Source organism: Aythya fuligula, chromosome 1 (genome assembly GCF_009819795.1).
Source record: "Aythya fuligula isolate bAytFul2 chromosome 1, bAytFul2.pri, whole genome shotgun sequence".
Classification (NCBI taxonomy): domain Eukaryota; kingdom Metazoa; phylum Chordata; class Aves; order Anseriformes; family Anatidae; genus Aythya; species Aythya fuligula.
In genome coordinates this window covers 150,262,094-150,277,607 of record NC_045559.1, presented here as the reverse complement: position 1 = coordinate 150,277,607, position 15,514 = coordinate 150,262,094, and the positions used below count along the sequence as shown (strand labels likewise).

At 33.3% G+C, this 15,514-nt stretch overlaps 1 protein-coding gene across 3 annotated transcripts in view; it reads right to left on the bottom strand.

Annotated features, from left to right (window-relative positions):
- The window catches only part of FGF14 (fibroblast growth factor 14), a 409,284-nt gene that overhangs the window by 99,472 nt on the left and 294,298 nt on the right, over positions 1 to 15,514 (bottom strand). For all 3 annotated transcript variants that reach the window (XM_032198638.1, XM_032198654.1, XM_032198646.1), the window contains one exon: positions 3,984 to 4,094. In XM_032198638.1, coding sequence (XP_032054529.1) covers positions 3,984 to 4,094 — 111 coding nt within the window. The remainder of the gene's footprint in view (positions 1 to 3,983; positions 4,095 to 15,514) is intronic.

Sequence of the window (15,514 nt, the reverse complement as noted above, 5' to 3'; positions counted from 1 at the left end):
AATTAACCAAAAGATGTGCACAGCATAGCCAAATCAAAGTTTCTTGGGTAATCTTAAATTTGGCACCTATTGTTTATGAAATAGGGCTAAAAATGAGTGATGCCTTTTTAATATATTTTAAATATTACTGTAATTTCATACAAGGCATGAATAGCAACATTTGAATGTTAAAATGAAGATTATCATGGGAAATATCATAATGCTGAATTTTTTCAGTGGTTGTCTGAGTTCACATATTGTCTTCACATGAATCAAAATAAGCCACTGCATTTCAAACTCAGAAATTAAAGAATTAGAATTGCTTGTTTCTCAAATTTGATTATTCTTCCTAGTAAACCTACCTTTCATTTGTGAGACAAAATGCTGAATATAAACTAAAGCCTGAAAATGAGACTTTCTGGATGGGGAAGTCATGAGGGGAATGTAATGCTTGTTACCAAAAGCACATGGATATCTATTTCTTTATAGTTTCTCTGCGATAGGTTGGTTTTCCAAAGCAATAATGGTGAAGTCCCTGGAGATCATTGTGAGCACGTGCCCCCAGTATAAGTTTAATTTTCAGCAAGTAATGCTGAGAATTGCTGTAAACGATAAAAAATTATGACTCCTACTACTCCTGCTGAGTAAGATCACAGTAACCAAGTCTACTACTTTAACCACAGACACTCCTGCTTTCATTAAAACAAACAAACAAACAAAAACCATATACCAGAAACTGTAAGGCATTGAATGAAGGAAAAAAAAACAGCTAAAAGAAAAGAATCAATGCAATGAAGCCTCTTTCCACATATTTCTGTGAGTTTGGCAAAAATGCAGACTGTACATACAAGATAGTTTAAACTAATAGTCTTATTTTGAGAATAAAAGGAAACTAAGCAACATTAACCAATAGCTGTATTAGTTCATACTCTATCACAAAACATAACTACCTAAAAAATACATAAAAAGAGATATCAACAATAAACTGAAACTCATCAATCCATTCACAATGGTTGACACTTTATAATGGGTTACTCTTCAACAGCTGACTGAAACCACAACTCATTTTGATTTCAGATAGCAGCAAAAGACCCCACTAAGGAGGACTAGCTTTAAAGACAAAAATGAGTGTTAACGTAACCACTCAGTCGAAACAGACTACATTTTGATCTTTCTCTGCACTGTCTCTCCATAACCATGACTCCAATAGTATGTAACATGTTTACTGGTATACATACAAAATGAGTACAAAAAGACCTGCGCTTGAGGGAATTTTAACTTTAAGCAATGCTTTTACTGCTTGATAAAAGAAATTTCAACAGCACAAAATGTAGAACCATAACTAAGCTTCAAACAGTTTCCTCGCTGAAAACAAAATCCTCTTCTCTGTCCCTTGCCATTCACTCACTTTGGTTTCTTCAAGACAGTGAACTACTCAAAGGCTGTGCAGGTGATGAGGACTGCTTCACAGGCTGCAGTGACAAGGAATAGCGCAGCACATGCCTGGAAGGCCTGGCAGAGATGCATGCCCTTCAGCAATCTCAATTACCTCTCTTTTTATGAAACACACTTCAAACAGAAGTCCTCCTCACCACCAAGGTAAGTGTACTGTCCTATTAACAGCTAATATATGTCCATCCCTTTGCCCACTGGGTACATTAAATAGGCAGACTACAAGCACACTGGTCAGAAGAATTTTCCCCTCACACAGGAGGATTCTTCCTTTACTGCTGCCAAACCTTATTTACCGGTTTACTTATTTTCTCAGACATGAATTATCATGATAAAGAGCTCACCAAATAACAGATCAGAAGATGAGAAATTATATCCACAACAAAATTATTTTATAAAGTAAAAAAGAAAAAGGAAAAACAAAATATGCTGCAATAGAGAAAAATGATAGAAAATAAAAAGTTCAACAGGTCATGGACTGGGAATGGAAAAGAGCTAAGGAGAAAGATTGACAGTGCAAAAGAAGTACACATAATCATATATTCATGACTATACCAGATGGATCAATCTTTTCAACTGCTGATACATTGTTGATACTAGTCGATATACTGGCAAAATTCAATGTGAAGATTGTATGTTTTCCTGGCAAACAACATGGATTTTATACATCTTTATGGTGTAACCTAACTATACTATAAAATTGGACTACTGCAGAAATAAACAGTGAAGCACACCAGATAGAGAGTAAAAATCCTTTTGTAGAATCACTTTAGCCTAAAAGCCATGTTGAATTAAAACATTATATTACCTAACAGTATTTATCCAAAATATGGATTATATGGATTACATCCAAAATATATCTGGTATTTGGTTGGTTTTGGACAAGTTCTATGTTTCAAAATATTTATTCTATAAAATATTAATTCTGCATTTTGGAACAACTGAGAAGAATAAGAGACTGGCAGACAAATGGAAATCCAGAAAGAGATGGAAGAGAGGAGAGAAAAGACAAATAATAAACAAAAAAGGGAAGATTTGTAAAGCTGACAACAGAGAAAAGAGGAAAGGAAGGCATGATCGGCTAGCTTTGCAAAGATTCAAAATCCACAGATGTCTAAGATTAAAAAAAAAAAAAAAATCCAAAATTTTTGCCATCATACACACCTTTTCACTGAAGTGGAAAATTAGAGAAAGACAGGAAGAGAGTGGAAAAGGAGAGAAATAGGAGCTTGCACTCTAAGACACATTACTTAGATCTCATATAAGTAAAGCTTCTCTAAAAAGGAATAATCTTGTCTGTACAACATCTTAGTATTTGGTCCAGTACAGAAGTGGGCATGAGAGATGAACACACTAAGGAAATGGGAAGAAAAAAAAACAAGGGACAGGGGGAAACAAACAAACAAAAACACACTTGGAAAACAAACACAGAGAGAGAAATATTCATCAAAATAGATTAGTCAATTATTTTTCTCAATTCTAAAAATAATATAACAATAAGGGAAGATCATGCTATCTGCTGATGAAATATGTTAAAATGACAGCCATGCATTAACAAGTAAAATAAGGAGCATTGCCAAAGAAAGCAGAAGCTTCAAATCCCTTAATTTCTGCAGCCTAATTCCAACATTCTTGAGGGAACTAAAGACTTATTTATATATGCATAATAAATAGATAAATCCTTTGTATTAAAATGCTTAAAATAGACCCCAAGACCACATAGAAATATTGCTTAAATGTTCCATTATCATTGAACTAAACAAAATACAAATGCTCTTTTCAAAATGGAAAATTAAAAGTCAAGTTTTTCTAGAGTAAGAATACGTTTGTTTAACATTTGCAGCTGAAGTTATCAAATGTATATATGTCCGTTCAATGAAAATATGTGGCAGTATCATAGGAAAAGAATACCAAAGCAATGATCCACACTGCCCATCAAGACCACTCTTGTTTAGAGTATTTTTGAAAATTGTAGCAGTCCCCACACTGGCAGAAATCCTGTTTAAATCACTGGAACTCTTGCTAGTGTAGGGACAGACTGTAGGATCTTTAGCTCCAATTCAGCAAGGCACTTCAGCCTCTGCTTTAGACAGGACTTTGATAGCTTGGCACACATTTATTTGTTTTGTTGAATCGGTGCCTGTATGATCAGATTTTCAAATATGTTTTTTTATTCCTTTATCTTTTGTTGTTGTTGTTGTTGTTGTTACTTAATCAAAAACAATAAATTTCTGTTAAATGTATAGTTTTATTTTTTTTTAAATATTACATGATTTTACCATTTTTATAAAAATATCAGAAGACAACACTGGCCTAAATATCTCACCCCCAAGATCCATTGGCACTTACACCTTCAGAGGGAATACATTTAGGCCAGCATCCTGCACAAGATGTGCCAGAGGTTATTAGGCTTCCAATTGACAGAACCCTCTTCCTTTTGACAAAACACATCAGAAACCCTCCAAATACATTAAAAGTGTGTCTGCATGTATACACTTGAATGATTCAATCTGCGTGTGCGATTAAGACATTCCCCTATGACATTCACTTACTAGAATTACTGCTGTCATCCTTGGTTCCATCGAGACTTCCATCGGGGTGCATTTGCAAGTAGTAGCCTTGCCTGCAATATAACCTGGTCACTATACCCTTGAGCTGGGGATCTGAAAGACAAACATATTTTGTCACTAGCCTCAAAACTTTTTCCAAGACTTATCCCTACTTCTCTCACTGTAGAAGGAAGTTTGGTGAAGCACCATTGCTGTCTTAAAGTTGTACTAGAACAAGATGGTTCCTGATGGAGATGGAGAAACATCTTTCTGCAGAGTATAATCATGCCAGTTTCATGTCCTGTTCTCTGTCTTAAACATCCTTAATTACAATTAACAGAGGTAAAACAAACATAAAAATAGAATACACCAAACACCCATAGTCAAAAGACTTAAACTAGATTAAGCCCTACAAAAATCGTAGCTTTCAGCAACAAGCAGCAAACCTTACAGAAGCCTACAAAATTAAAATGAATGAATGAATTAATTTATTAACTACTTTTATTTAATACTTGTTAGTAACTTACTGTACTATCACATAAGTTCTAAGATTATGTGCATGAAAGCATCTGTCTCATTTCACTCTCTACCAGAAGTCATAAACTTATCTGGTACAATATTTTGTGAAAATCCCAAGATACCACTCTAGAGGCAGATATGATTCACCTGCTCCCATCCCCCAGGAAATAACAGCCACGATCACGGCAAGGTGATTGCCATAACTCTTTATGAGATTAAAAAAAAAAAAAAAAAAAGAAAAAAAAAAAAAAGAAAAACCAAACCAAACAATAAAAATACCTGAGTAAGCTAAAATTAAATGGGAATTCAGGTAGCTGAACAGCTAAGCTACCTACAATTGTAAAACTTGCCAAGAATTAAGTAGGTGTTACCAAGCAACAACTTTGTGATTCATCTCAAGGATGGTGCCTTACCAAACCACTTACTAAGCTGCTGAAGATTTGGTTTAGTGATGAAGAAAATGACATCACATCTTAAAAAAAAATAACAGCGCTACACGTGTGATACTGCTCCTAATATTGATAACATAAACTATTAGGCCCAACTATAGCCATTCAGTACAATATGGTATAAACTTTTGGGGACATTGGCATTAAAGGCTTCTACATCACATTATGCTTAGCTCTGCAGTAATGAACACAAAGACTTTGAGGCAGATACGTAAAATGAAGAGATGAAATTTTAAGTAAGGCAGAAATGATTTTCATGCAACCTGTAGCTAGAATATAAAATCCTCCTTGAATTTGTATATAATTGCTCTCACAGTCAATCATGCTGTGTTACTTACAGTATCCTAAGGGAAAATGAAAATAAACACTAATAAATGAAATTGTCTCTAAGTGGAATGATCTAAAGTTTTCTACAGAAGCTGAGTTCCATGAAATGTGCATGAAAATGATACATTTTTCTTGAAAATACAAAGTCATATGAAACAATAAACACATCTAAATTAAAAATATAAGTTTAAATTGTAAATATAATAGAAATATTAACACAAACTGTTGAGGCAAAGAAATAAAGTATTTTGTGATAAACAAGAACATTAAAACTTTTCTTTTGCTTTTAAATGAAAATTTTGATTTATTTATACTTTAGCAAAAATTGCTCTGTCTTTATATGAGAATAATCAATTTAATATATATAAATATAAATATAATAAATTTTATTTTCTTTGAAAGTACTGCCTTAATCAACAATATCAGGCAAACCAAAAATATTTTCATCATTTAAAAATTAAAAGTGAGTTCCTCCTACACAGGTGCTATTCTTTTCATCACATTCTTTCAGTACACACTTCCAAATTGACAATTTTAAACATACTTGCTTTATACATACTGACATTGTATCTTAAAAGACTAAAGAAAATAACTAAGGCAAAATTATTATAACCAGAGCTTTAAAAAGTATTTACAGGGAAAAAATATCAATATTTTGAAAAGCTGTTTCTATACCTAACAAACAAGAATTAAATCTGATCTTAGCTTAAAGTATCCCACAGGAGGGCAATTAGTCAATTCACTATCACCAGTTGTTTACACCTACCACTACAAAGGAAAAATGCAAAATTTAGAAGTGATTTTCAAAGTTATTCTTTATAGTGATTCTATTTATTTTTTAAATTCTCAAATAAAATCTACTTTGTTACAAGAAATCACACAATCATGTTTATATTTTCTCCAGAAGCATTACTTAAAATTAAACCAAAATTTACCAACTATCCAAAACTGTATTTGAATGAAAATAATTTGGTGAATAGTTATGCATTTCAGCTAGCATTTCAGACTTCATATGGTGGGGAAGGGCATAAGTCCCCCATTTATTTGTTCACTCAAGTTCAAATACAGCAAAACAATAACTATTATAACATGAGACAAGAGGACCTCAGTTGTGTTTTATCTCATTTGTATACAGTTTTAATAGTTCTAGTTGTCAGAGAATAGTCACAAAACAGCTCTTTCACTCAAATATTTCATTCAAAGCTGGAATTTATTACTAATAACATGATATTAATTAATATTTTGATTATGCCATATAGGTCTCTATAGACCAAAACAAGGACAAAAAGGTCCTTTTTCCCACAAAACATAGCAATTGCAACTTTCTTCTTACTTTTTTTTTTTTTTTTTTTTTTTTTTTCCTACAGATTATTAGAACCTTGTTTACCCATTCTCCTAAGAAGGTCTTTTCTATTTCAAGGTTAAAACTAATAAAAAAAAAAAAAAGAATCATAGAATTTTTACAAGTTCTTGATTGTCATATTCAGTTAAAATTACACTTCAGGTCTACAAATCAGAGTAAGAGACGAGGTAAATATTTAAGCTGAACAGTGCTCAAAATACTGAGAGAATTTGACAAGACAATATGTTTTTATTTTGTTTTTTATTATTTTTATTTTAGGAAAAATTAACCCAAATTTAGTGAGGGGGTTGTATGAAATGACTCATTAATCTCAATGCAAGTCATAATAAGCAATAGTCAAAATGCCTACTCTATATAGTCTGAAAATGGATTAAATGTCTTAAAAGAAGAAACAGACAATTTCGTCAGGCAAGGAATTCATCTCTTCACCTTGCAGAAAGATAAATGATTCTTTCAGGTCAATTTTGAGATACTTGGGCAGCAAGCAGTACAGAGAAATCCTCTGGTCTCTGTATTGTTACAGCATTTTATCTATCTATTGTCAGTTGATAATATTACAGAAACAGTCTCAGCTTCAGACAGTTTGCAAATGAGTTTCTCAAATCCTTCTTGACCACACTTATTTATTTATCTTTATTGTGCATTAGAAAGCAGGAGCTAATAGCAACACCCAGTAATACCAACAAAAGCCTACTGCTGCCTGTCCTCAGGTGCCCGATACCTGGTGCTTGTAACTCCCACCACGCTGATGCAGGTAGACAGAAAAGCAATTATCCTCACCCTTTACTCCCCACACATGCCTTTTTCTTCTCACATGAAAGAGAAAGGAAATGGCAAGAGAACGCAACCATAAAACACAAATTATCAGGATGAGAATGGATGATCTAATCAAATAGCTCCCATTTATCATATTTTTTATTATAGATTTTATGTTAATGGTTCTATGGTAGTCTTACTTGTGTCATCCAGACAAATATGTGAAAAAAAAAAAAATTACATTAAATTCTAAGCACTTTGACTTCAGCCAAAAAGAACAAACAAACAAAAAACAACAAAAAAAGCCCACTTCACCACGAGTCAAAATTTAAAGTCAATGCAACATCTCCTAATGGTTTTTATTGATCTTATTTTAGGTCTGCACTTCTGATTTTGAACAGTTCAGTGTGACAATAATGCAATGCCCCACCATGGAGAGAACCATTCTCACTTGTAATGTTTAGAGAAATCCTATAAAATTTTGGAAATGTTCTCTTGAATGGACAAATCAACACATTTCCAAACCTCTCTTACACAGCAACCTGCATAAGAGCAGTCACTTGCAGCCCCTTTTTATTGCTGCTTTCTCTTGTCAGCGGCAGCAGCAGGAGGTATGATTGCAGTTAGCATGCACACTCTGTCAGTAGCCTGATGTCCTCAACAAAGATAGAGTTTAATTAAGTAGTCTTCTCTTCTCTCTCTAATAGTGGCTACAAAAACTGTTTTGTCATCAAGTCTTGACAAGTTGAGTACAGCTTTTGCTTTAGAACAATTACGACATTTGATGTTTTAAATTAAAAATATTTTCTGTACATAAACAGAATATTTTTAACATCTCCTCTTCCCTCACCTCTCCTCCTAATGCTGCCAGGACAGATCTCTTCAGAAATTTTATAGATTTAAAATAAACAAGGTTACAAACTCATTAGAAACATGTTATAGCATTTACCTTTCATTTCAGACGTAGATAAACTTACAATGCTACAAACAATGGCAGGTATGCCCATAGTGTTTTAACACCATGAAAAATGAATCCCTTAGAATACACTGAAGTTTTAATTTTACATGAAACTCCTTGTCTTGCTTTTGGTGCAAAAGTTTAAGTCTTAAAACTACAGTTATATTTTAAAAATTATTTTTATTTTTTACCAGAGGGCTTTTTGTTGGTTTTGTTTGTTGTTTGTTTGTTTGTTTCAGCCTGGCATAATTTACCTACTCCCTCTCTTGAGTAAATAACCTCAGTATATTTGAGCTGGCAGACAAATGCTTAATGGTTGCTTAATCTCATTCTTATGGAGAATAACCTACACTAACCAGTTAATTACCAGTCTGTCACAAGTTCGTCAATGAGTCACATGAAAATGTATTTAGAGTATTTAGCAGTGTTTATAGGTAAATTGTGCTCATATTGCATAGCATAAAACTCATGTTAACTGGTAGCTCCATGTCTGTCACATTTTACTTGCACTTTATAATTTGTATTTCCCTCTTGCAGTTTTTACTTTTGGATAGTTAAGTACTAAAAATACCACTCACGCTGGTCCAGAATAAACCAGCCACCTTTTTTGGCTCTCTGATGATCCAATAGTCACTTGCCTATCATTTTTTTATTTTATTTTATTTTTTTTTTCTCTCTGACACAGTCTGCATTTGTTAAGAATCTTCTCTCTCCTGTTATACTTGATTTGAAATATTAAAAACACTTCTAAGCTTTTTTAGGATTAAAAACAAACAAAACCACAACCGTATCTAACCTGTTTTAGGATTAAAACAACAACAAAAAACAACCAAACAACAACAACAACCAATAAAACAAAGCAACAACAACAACTAATGAAACAAAGAGCAACACACAGATTTCTTGGGAAGTTGTGAAGCACAGTGCCCACCTGAAACACAGGCATGTCTCACCCCCTCTACACCGACCTACCAACTAGTACTCGAGGCCCAGGATGTGTAAAAGGCCACTGCTTGTCACCTTCTTACAAAAGAATTCTGACAGTACTGTTGTGTGGAGTTTTGGACTGGGATTTCTTGCAGTTTCTCCTGCTGAAGCCATTCTATATCATAAATTAACTGCCCACCACAGGAGGCATTAGAGTCTATGTGCTAGATCATAGCTGAAGGCAGCCTCTAGCCCTTCATTGACATCTGTGCATAAACTCCTTAATGTTTCATATTAATGTATGAAGATCATATAAAATTTTAAAATGTGTCAGTACTACTCAGTAATTTAGAAACATTTTCCAACCGGTAATTCAGCTACAGAAGGAGGGACCAAATCTAATGTAAAATAATGTTTCATTACTTTTTGATTCTCATTTGAAGTATCCCTGTTCCTGTTGAAACACTTTTCCCAGTATCAAAAAGTTGTCTTTGCAAGCATATTGTTGATATTTTAATTCCAGCAGCACTGAGAAGCAAAGGTACAGTCAATACAGAGAACTACATCATACTCCTTTCTTTTTGTTTTTGGTGCAAAACCTGCTGTTTCCCAGCACACAGAAAAGAATGTGCTCTTTAAGGATCTTTTGATCCTTACACAATCACAAAAGAAGGCTTCTTCAAACAAGTATCCAACCAATGAAGAGTTCAAAATGCAAAATTTTGTTCTTCGTTTAACAATGATAAAAACTTAAATGCTCATCTAAAACCCCCCATGTCCGCCCGCCCCCCATGTTCATTCTGAATATTAAACTCAACTGTTTGTGATACAGCTCTTGCATTCAAAAGCCTTACACACTCCCAACTTCTTTATAACTGCAACTGTCCTGTCAGTCTCTAAGTGTTTCCAATGTTTTGATCTTTTGTTTGCTTGTTAGTTTTGTTTTACTTTCCATCTCTGATTCTAGTGTTAATGATTTCAATATCTCATAATACACAACAGCCAACTAAAGCTTAATTAAAATATTTAAAAAAAAATGTCTTTTAAAGAAAATTTTGGCTCTGTTGAGAACGGAAAGGAAAAGGATATAATGTGAACTCAGAAAAGCAATAGTTTCCATTATTCCCTGTTCCCATAAGTAATAATAGTACTTATCCTGAAATGCTGTGGCTTTGTTATTTCTCTGTGCTCACTTATTTTTCTGTCCTCTCAATGATTGCAGAGCACTCAACTTTGGTGTTTATTTTTAACTCTACTTTTTGTCCATTCATGCCTAACATCACAAACCCATCTCTCACAGAGCCTCGCACTGAGAACATATTTAAGAGGGACACAAAGTCCTGTCTGTCTGCACTGTCATCAACATTTTCACTGAGTTGATGAAATTTCTTGGTAGACTATGAAACATGTTGGAGTTAGGCAGAGTGGTTGCTTTTTGTGAAAGCATAGCACTGTACCATTTCTGCTGGTGTCTTTGCCTTTGTATTGGGAATGTCTTTATGTTAACTGCACATTGGGATCTCTTCCTCCTGTGTGCACGTTTTTTCTCTAGGACTTACAATACATTTCTAACTACATGAAATTTGTTTCTTGCCATGTGGTTTTATGTGAGCAAATGTGATTGTCAATAGAACTACAGCAACTTGACTTCTTGCTGGGATAATTTTTATCTGTTCAAATTCACAAGGTGATCGGATTTAATACACTCGTCTATCGCATAATTATTAACAGTCTCATTTACCAGCCTTTTTTTTTTTTTTTTTTTTTTTTTTTCAGGATGGGAAGGGAAGAGGTTTAGGTTGTTAAGAGAACACACGGTTTCCAAATAAATATTCTAGACAGATCATGTTTAATTTTAGTAACTTTATTTAATAATTTGCATTTATCTTCCTACTGGACTATATTGTACATTTCCAATATTTTTGATCTTGCAACATATGACTTTATTTTCTGCCTAAATACTGTCTTCTACTGTTGATCCATGTTTCTTCTATTACACTAAATTTCAAAAACCTCTCATTTCTCATTATCTAAAATACCTGATGATATGTTACTCAGTTAACACTAATAACATTTAAATGGAATTAACAGTTACCTAACAGGCATCACCTTCCACTGACTCTAAAAATTATCTTTGTGAGTATAGCACAGCTATACTCATGCTCTCAAAGTTTACTTTGAAATGGTAATAAGAAAATTCTATTGTCTAAGTTCTATTTTACACCAGCTTTGCTATTGTATTTTTTATTTAACCTTTTAATTTTATATAAGACAAAAAATATCAAGTTTTATGAATCATCTTGTCTGGAAAAACATTTTCTACTATTTTGTTTAGGATGCATTTTTATAGTTGAACATCTTAGTTCTACCTAGTGTTTTCTTCTTTCTAACTTCTGACAATAAAACATTATACAAAATATTGCTCAGCATTCCTCTTGAAAACAAAAACATTAAACAATGGATACTGGGTTTAAGTAATTTTGTGTCCTCATTTTTGCAATGGGCTCCACTTTGGTAAACCTCCCATAAAAACGCCCCATGATGAAAAAAAAAACAAACCTTATTTTAGTCACAATCAGAAAATATCAAGGCACCACAATGTGACAGATTCTATTCCCATTTAATTTATGTATAAAAGTCGACTTATGTGTTGCACTTTAAATCAGTGCCTAAGTGGATTTTAAGAATGAGATTTTTCTGAAGATGTCAGTACACACTGTAAGCACAATAGGATGGACATAAATGATCTTTTCATCTTTAGATATATGTCAGGCAGCACCTAACTTGCCAAAGAATGAGTATGATTCTCCCTTTCCTAAATATTTCATCGTTTTAGAATGAACTGTTTAAACATCACATTTATTTTTACATCTTGAGTATTGGTCTCCTTGCATGCTGCATCACAAAGCAATGAAATATTTGAAATCAGTCCGTATCTCTTTGACAAACTGACTTAGAGTTAAATTTGGAAATAAATAGTCTATTGAAAAAGTATTCCAAATTATCATGGTTATGCTCAATGAAAAGAGGATAGCTTTATAATTTGCATTCTGAACAACATTCCATTTTCTATTGTTACATGGAGGAAACTCCTTCAATAATACCAAGTGGCAGGGGTCCTTAACTTGTTATTAACTTCATTTAATTCTTGCTAGAATACACAAAAGCACATAAAATGAAGCAGTATATTCCCTCTGCTTAGATATGCAATATCACTTCTGCATTGTGCACCTCAAGAACAGACTGTATTCTATTTACTTTTAGTTTCTTGCCAATAGCACAAAACATCGAAAGAAGGCACATCACTTCTGAGAAATTTTACATTTTTTTTTCTACTGACTAGCCTAAAAAGTGCAGGCAAACAGATAAATTACACTGCCAATAACTGGCACAAAAGAGATTTTATCTGGTTACAAGCAATAGCTAGGATTTGCAATGTATGTCACCGACTCATTGCAGAGCAAAGAGCCTCATTTTTCTTTGGTAACAGAACAACATACAAGGCTTTCCAGGTTTCAGATGTATCAGTTTCCCAATATCCTTTAGTGCAGCATTCTCAGTTTCTACTGCCACCACCACAAACAGATGCATTACAACACTTTATAAAATTACAAAAAAAATCACAAGTTTTTATTTCCATTTTAGTTGGCTTGAGTGGACTGAGCTTACATTAGTGCAAATTTAAAGACACCCATCAGACAGCCAACATCAACACAACTCTGCGTTCTTTTTCATCGAAGTTGACATTTCAGTACACAAATGTAAACTCCTGGTTAATAAAACAATAAAAGCATTAATTTGTGACCAAATGCAAACAAACCTATTTAATACTTGAAAGGAAAATCACTCAAAAGGAGATGAATAATTACCAAGGAATTTGATTAATTAATTAAGTTTTAATTTTATGTTTAACAATGTATAAACTACAGTGATTAGTTGCTTATGTCTGACAGAATTTACTATAAAAATATTGATCAGTAAACTATGAAATTTCAAAAAAAGTTAAAATTTTCCTTCATTGAATATGTTTGTTGTTGTTGTTGTTGTTGTTATTTAATTGTTATCCTTTAACATAAATCCTCGGTGCCAAACCACATAACTCACCAACATTATCTGAAGATATTTGTAATAAAATACCAACAAAATGTGATCTATTAAATGCAAACTACATTTTAGTCCTCTTCATGAACAAGTAATATTACTGGAGGTATAAATAGGACTCTAAAGATATGAGGTCAGGGTTAAAGGATAATTAATTATCCAATGTGGAATGGATAATACCATTGCGAAAGGAGAACAAATGCATTTCTATACTTGTTACTGGCTAGAAACTTTCTTTATTGTTTAAAATGTTGTATAAAGTAAGATTACAAAGGTCCTACAAGGCAAGCTGAAGTTTGCACTGTTAATATTAATAAAATACATTAAATATTTAGGAAAAAAATTGTGTGTAGGAAAGCATGAATACTCTGGAATTCATTCACACAAAAACTCTATGAAATAATTATCATTATACATATATCATCATACATACAGTACAATTAATAATTATTTAGTATTTTTAAAACATTCCCTTGTTCTTTCACAAAGTGTTACCATTTTCAGTTTAAACTTTGAACAGCAAGGAACACATTAATACTCAAGAAATGTCATGAGTTATAGGAAACAGAACTCCTTGAAACAGAAAAATGGCAAGCTATACTAAGCATTTCAGTTGTTCTTTACTTTTTGCAGTGTAACTAAGAGTTGTCTTGGACTTCTAATTAACAAGGGACCTGCTGAAGAAATAGTAGACATTTTCCTATACTTTATAGTACAAGCGCTTGTACAGTTGCAAGAATGCAGTGAGATAGAAAGACAAAAAGGAAAGAAATACATTGCTGTTTTGGTTTTCTGAGATTAAGTTTTCCCCAGAACCTCCCTGTGAGAAACACAAGAATCCTGGTTAGCCTATAGACTGAAAGACCTCTATGGTGTTAAACACAATTGGTAGTCTTAAGAGAAGCATCTTGGAAAACTGATCTTCAGCTACTTTAGCATTACAGATTTACTTCTTCTATAATCATCATTATGAATCAGTGCCTCTTTACTGGAGGTAATTCCTTTTTTTTTTTTTTTTTTTTTTTTTTGAGTGCAAGATTAACTTGGGCCATGACTTCAAGGATTTTTGTTGTTTGTTTGTTTGTTTTGTCTTCCCCCATCTGTGCTACTATGAAAGTTAGGAACATACAGAAAGAAAAGACTCCAGGAGCTTGGCTTTAAGGAAATCACTAAATTTTGACACTGATATGGGACAGATCACTCATCAAGCCCTTTTTTTGAGGGATCTTGGTGCAAACATTGTCACCTTGCTTCTTCTGAACTACTTTTGCTCCAAGCCTCACTTTAGCAAGAACAACATCAATACAAGCAGCAAACTCCTTTGATGCTTTGAAGTTGAGGCTTCTAGAGAAAAACAATCAAGCATTTGTCCTACCATGATTACTCTGGTTCTCTGGCTATTTAATCCATAAGATTTAAGTACTATCCAGAAAATAAGCAGAACTATACTTGGAACATCTACTGGAAAATGAGCAGATACAGTTCAGGTCAAATAGATTGTTCACTAAGAAGGAATAAATCCTCTGATTCTAAGTCTTTTGATGATTCTCAAAAGACTGAAAAGGTCTGTTGGGTTTTGGAAGAACTCAGAGCTGGTTAACATTTTGGTGGATGCTCCAAAACACCTCAGAAAACATTGAAAGGGTTTTCAATCTCTAAAACTAAAGTTGGTTAGAACATGAACCAGAAAAAAAAGTAGTTTTTGAAAAAATAATCTGAGAGTAAAATAAATAAATAAATAAAAACCAACACAACACTAAGGTCTCCAAAACAAATCTCCCATCCTGTGTAGTGCATTCTTGCTGTGACCTCATAACCTGCTTTTTAATTTTTCTTTGCTTCCAGTATGTCATTGACTACTTGTACCTTTCTTAAGTCTATCAAGTATCTGTACTTGCCCTTTTTCTTACATCATGTCTTTCACTTCCTACCTGCTGTATTCAGCAATCCAGCATCTTCTTCCACCTGTGTATCTTCAGATGTTCTAAGCAGTCAGAAGGACAAAAGACTACCCTCCTTCCTGTTGCCCAACCAAATCTTAACCTTAATAACAAAACATGATTGTAAACTCAAGCAATAAACAAATATGCCATCATTCACATACATCTTCCTTCAGAAATGTATAGAAACAATA